This window comes from Taudactylus pleione, unplaced genomic scaffold (assembly GCF_031769625.1).
Source record: "Taudactylus pleione unplaced genomic scaffold, aTauple2 ptg000189l, whole genome shotgun sequence".
NCBI lineage: Eukaryota > Metazoa > Chordata > Amphibia > Anura > Myobatrachidae > Taudactylus > Taudactylus pleione.
This window is the reverse complement of record NW_028284591.1, coordinates 2,290,555-2,296,554: the sequence shown is the minus strand read 5'-3', so window position 1 is coordinate 2,296,554 and position 6,000 is coordinate 2,290,555. Positions and strand designations below refer to the sequence as shown.

The following is a 6,000-nucleotide window of genomic DNA, read 5'->3' as shown; positions in this document are numbered from 1 at the left end:
AGACGATGATCCGCGATCAAAAACACTAATCAGAAGACATCGTTGATTGGTGGTCTGTCATTAATCGGTGAAATTCCCTAACTTGACGATTCCAACCATTTTCGGGTCAGAACTGGGGAATGGAGATTGTACAACATGTTGGATTTCTCCGATCTCCTGACCCCTGTAGAATGGGGAATTGCCCCGATACAGGATAGATGTAAGGACCCCAATGAGCCTCATCTGCCTCAAATTGTAAAGTGGCTGCCGCCATTTTATGCTGCGATGACACTTTAAATTGATGCGCACGTGTGACCTTGGTTATATATATCCTCCAAAATGTATTTGAAGGAGTCAGCCAGCTAATGGCATTAGTTATATATACTATGGAATACGTGTGTATTGTCGGTTCTTACAGTACCTGAACTACCAATTCCTGAAATGTATTCTGTTGGATTCATGTCAATTCGGTATTTTAAATGTGGCAAACAGTACTAGTCCGCATGACCATTAGCTTATAACGAAGACAAAATAAAGAGGCTTGTTATAACGTTAAGTAATACAACATGCCTTCTAACGGAGTGTACACATTTAGATTGAATTTGGCCCTTGATAAGCTGTATTCCAATAGGTCCTCTGTGTTATTTGAGTTTGACATTCCTATGCACATATAAAAACAAGTGTTTGCAACCATTTTTGTCTGGGGGCCCAACCTTATAATCTGTGGTGGGTTCTTAGTTTATGCAGTATTCTCTTAAGATCAGACTGCAAAAAATTTAAAAACAAACAAAAATAATAAAAAACTTCAATAAAGGCCACCTCCCCCTAACTAGTAGGAGAGTCAAGTTCCTTTGCCTGCAGTTTGGGAGAAAGGCTCCGCTTCTTGTGTCTACAGGTTCATGTTGTTCAAGGTTTCTAAAAAGACAAATCATGACATCGCTCTCTAAAGGTGCCTACACACTAGACGACGCGCAAAAGATGCGATGTCGACAACGATTTCCCTTGAACCCCCCCAGTAACTCCCCTGCACTCCCAGACAAACGATATCTTGCACAAACTGTCCAATCTGTCCAATCTGGCAAATGAATTTACCAGCGACCTTAATATCGTTAACGAGATTGGAAGATCGTGCCTGCTGTAGACAAGATCTGAAGATGCGATGTATGACCCGTGATTGGATACTCGCGATTTGGACATATTTTACACGATTTGCCGTTCCGATGCCGTGTGTATGCACCTTAAACAGTTTGGCGCAAATAGTTTGGGTCCTGACCCAAAGTTTAGCTCCAGATAGTTTCCATTAATTTTTATTAATTGAAATTTATGAAGGTGCAATGCTATTAAAATATTTCTTAGGCTTACTAATCAGACCCATGTACATATCTAGGACCTCTGTCCCATCTTGGGGTAGATATGTCAGCAAACTAAATCCTTCACAATTTAAATGTAATTGCAACAAAAATATAAAGTAGAGATGAATGTATGTATCGGTACAGCGGGCAACAGGTTCCCAAAAGAAGCTCCAGAATCCCCTGTAGTTCCTCCGAGCGATATACAGCTACAGGTTAAATAGCTTGCTGTAGTACAACCATTACCCATGGGCTGGTATTAAATTCAATAAATATCTCCTGCAGATTGAACTAGATTTTATGAAGACAATATATACAGTGTATGACATAATGATTATTTGTAACTTTAATTGCAATTTTCAATCCTATCCTTTAAATAAAGCCACATATCCTAAAACTCGGTAGAAAGCCACGCATATTACACAGCAAATAAAGACATACAGCAAGAATGGGTAAGGAGAGAAACATACAAACACATGAAAAAACTCAGCTAAACAATTAGAATAACTTCATAGAGGGAAAATGATACAAGGTTACTAAATGTAAACAATTTGGTTATACAAAACCACTTCAGTGTACATGACTGACATACTCAGCTTTATATGGAATGTGACCGGGACACACAGACATGTCTCTTACTGAAAGGCTAAGGAGACCTAAATGTAACAGGTTGAGTTTCTTCTTATAAGCCTCTGTTACCACTATGATTAAATGGGGTGGAACCGGGTTTTCCTGTTCAGAACATAACTATGAACATGAAAGGATTTCCATGTCGTGGTTCTACCGCCAATACAAGCAGCATTTACTGGGGAAATCATGCAGCACCAACACAGCAAAGTCTACCCCGGTGACCGATATGACAACAACGATATGTGCAGCGATCATGCTAATGACATACAGGGAGGCTGCGGATGAGGAGAGAGTGAGCCGAGGCTGCTCTAAGCCTACACCATGAAGCGGTGCTCCTTGCCATCATGGGCCATTAAGATGACATTGCGGTTGGAAGTCCAGATGAGTCTTGCCAGCTTCAGGGCGTTGAGGGAGCCAGGGGAGGCCGGCTGAACGGGTGGCACCTGATATGTTTTAATGCATCGCAGCTGAGGTGCAGAGTTTAGCATCCCGATACTCCCCAGCAAAGACGTGTTCATCTGAGAAAGAGAGGTGCCAAGAGGTTAAGTACTAAACTGATTTTCAGATCATGAGCAAAGCATAAAAAAACCCACCAAGATATACCTGTACGTGTATGCCTGCTTTGCACGAGACAATGAGGTCTATTTATGATCCTCCACATTTTAACTCTGAAAAGTGTCATCGCTTATCACCACCTATTGCAGCTACACATAAAGAGATTGAACACCACTGCGCAAGCCAAATGGTGCGCTCCTGCAGCAGACACGCGAGCGTGAAGGTATAAAATGATAAGTATAGAGATGTTCTCGATAACTCTGTGCTCCCTACGTTGCGGCAGCTCTATGGAAACGCTGGATTTGGTCTACAGAAAATTCAGTAACTCGGATGGACTGGCCAGCTCAGAGTCCAGATCTTAACCCCATTGAGAACTTCTGGGAAGTTTTGGAGAAACGGGTATGTTCTAGGCCAACTCGACCTTCTTCAGTGTCACAGTTGGTCACTGTACTTAAGGTGGAATGGCAAAACATACTGCCTGCTGTTGTCCAGGAACTGGTGGACAGTTTGCCAAGAAGGGTGTCTGCAGTAATCACTGCACGTGGTGGAACTACAAAGTACTGACGTCACTAAGATCTCATTGATCTATTTGCTGTCAGTATCCAATCACTTTTGTCTACATAATGTATAAGCAATGTATTTTAAGGGTAATGCATGAAACACCTCTTGCAAGAACAGTGGCCCCAATAACAGCCAGTCCTGATACAGAGTGAAAAGTTAAGAATTAGCTTTTGCTATCACTTTACTGCTGGGTTTGGATCTGGCTCATCTCATGCTCAGGTACAGATATAGGCTGCAAGGGAGGGATCTGAAGACAGGGTAGCCTATAAGACTACATGGACTGATGACATCCAAGGAAGATGTTTGCTATAGAGGCCAAGTTCTGAAAAGCTTAAATTTAGCCCAAATCGCTGTCCGCGATCATAAACCATCATCAACGATACCTGTGACTATATTTCACGCCAGATGTAAGCACCCGGAGGCTCTCAGTAGCTTCAGAACTACCAAGTCTCAACAAGCTTAGCAGAACATGAGAGTTCCAGGACAGCCTGAGACACAAGGGTTGCCTGAGCTTTCTCCATACGATGATGAAGTTAAAAGCAGCTGCTGCAATACTTGAATACCTGCAGATATTATTCCTTCTTTAAGTCCATACGATCAATCTACACCACTAAAACCAGCTCACCGACAGCTGCTTAATGTCCTTATAAAATATCTTTATCAGCTTCAGGACTGCAGGCAGCCAGTTTTAACCCTACAGTATCCTGCATAGTGTAGGAGGAAGAGAGAACACTCATATCTGAGGAGGCTGGGAACGTGTCATTACTGGTGTTATGGCCGGAATTGTGACCGGGGTAAAATATAAGTCATTACTTTTTTTTTTTTAAAGTTCCTGCTCAGCAGTACGATGGTGTCAGAGGGTGTAAATCATCGCATCTCTAGCAAGGAGCATACAACTACCACTGACATTTTCACAATTTAAATCATCTTGAGTAATAGCCCTTTTAAGATGACTAATGTTACTGATTTTCCTACATTAGTAATAGCTCTGAACAGAACATGACAGAGGAAACACAGGCGGTGCAAGAGAGAAGGCTGCACGAAGGGACAAGGCTATTAACACGTCCCGTGCCACGGGGGCTGCCAGTGTTTGCAACACCTTTCAATATCCTGTGGAGTTTATTAGATGCTTTTCCATTCTACACATCCTCAGTTAACTCCTTGAAGGGGTATTCCATCTCTTAAATTTAAAAATCTTTTTTTATTTTCTTTTTGTATTTTCGAAAAATTATTATTATTTTTTTTAATTTCACTTGTTTCTGTTCAGTTTTCAGCCGTCTTATTAAATTGTCAGGTGGAGCTGAATATATTTTTTTTTTACCATTCTGCTATCAGTTGCCATCACTGTGATAACTCTTCGCAGGGCTCTGCCGCAGTTACAGTAGATCAACAATTATAAATAAAAGTGGAAATAATAATTTTCACATTGTGAGTTGAGATGAAATGATCACTTCAGAACTGCATTGAACAAATCTGCTCTCAGGACACTGATGTACCAAATGCATAGAGTGCAGAAAAGTGCAGTCTATTACATGGAGGGGGCTGGGTGCAAAGAGGATGGGATAAAGGACAAGAGGGGGGGGATTGGGGGTCAAAGTGGGAGGGACTGGCTGTGGGTCAAAGTGGGAGGGACTGGCTGGGGGTCAAAGTGGGAGGGACTGGTTGGGGGTAAAGTGGGAGCGCCTGGCAGGGAGTCAAAAGGCAGGGACTGGCTGGGGGTCAAAAGGGAGGAATGCCTTGAGTACAAAGAATTGGGGGGGGGGTTGTTGGAGAAATATTTGATAAAAATAAAAAGAAAGTACTGGGTACCGACATTTCGTCTAAGGACCGACTCATCATTTAAGATTAGACAACTGCCAAATTAACATATCCAGTGGCTCAATATCATCATCATGATGGTTTGATTTCAGGAAATTGAGATAAGGGTGCAGATGATCCCCATGCCACGGTGTAGTGACAGCAAACAGTAACGCAGCAGAATCAGAGCAAGTACTGTGCGCTTAGTCCCATCCACATGCATTGGGGCTTTTGGGAACTGCAAAGTTTCTTTACACAAAATAAATACGAGGCCTGAAATTTGTCAAACTTGTACACAGCCAGCGGCCGCCCCTCTCTTCACAGCTGGAGGGAAGTGCTGTAACCGCCGTAATGTCATTTAGAGAAAATATGTATAGAAATCCCCCTACCCCACCATGGTGAGTGAGGTGATCAGGTAACATACAGGATTAGCACTGCAGGGATTCCCAGCTGATCCCATGTCTCTAACAGGCCCGACAAGGATGAAAGTAGCAGTGTGGTGGGCAGATAAGAGAAGAACAAGAGACGCATAGAGCAGACGCTTCCTAGGTGTCTATCTGCTCATTTTGGCTATAGTCCTTGCCTATACAAACAAAACACATTCTACACTAGTTTCTTCTAGTAATATACTGAGCAGCAATGGCTGTACATGTACAGTGACACCTATGAACATCAATACATTTGCATAAATATGGCTTTGCTTAGAGAACCAATCAGATCCTCAGGATTATTGTTGTCCAGTAAATATTAGAAAATCAATGCCTCTCATTGGTTGCTCTGGGTTTAAAACAACTTTATTACATATCACCTTATATCTGCGAGTAAGATAATGATCAGTTTCTATATTCAAATGTTTTTAATCAATGCTAATGTGTTCGTTAACGTATTCATTGGGAAGTTGAAACCCAAACCTCACCACTTTGCGTAAAATGCACATTTGTGAGACAATGAACTGGGCCCAATTCAATCATCTTTTTTTTGGGAACATGGCATGAGAAATACATGCATTCCTAACGGGTCACATGTTTCTACGATAACAGGCTGCAGCATCACGTGACCACCTTTTAAAATACTTCGATCAATCCGATATTAAAAAAAATCATCGGTGCTGTAATTATATTGTGTATTA

General features: G+C 41.9%; 1 protein-coding gene across 3 annotated transcripts in view; it reads right to left on the bottom strand.

Annotated features, from left to right (window-relative positions):
- Positions 1-1,610: 1,610 nt before the first annotated feature.
- Positions 1,611-6,000, bottom strand: part of WDR7 (WD repeat domain 7) — a 380,928-nt gene continuing 376,538 nt past the window's right edge. For all 3 annotated transcript variants that reach the window (XM_088476453.1, XM_088476451.1, XM_088476452.1), the window contains one exon: positions 1,611-2,476. In XM_088476453.1, coding sequence (XP_088332579.1) covers positions 2,273-2,476 — 204 coding nt within the window. In that variant the 3' untranslated portion in view covers positions 1,611-2,272. The remainder of the gene's footprint in view (positions 2,477-6,000) is intronic.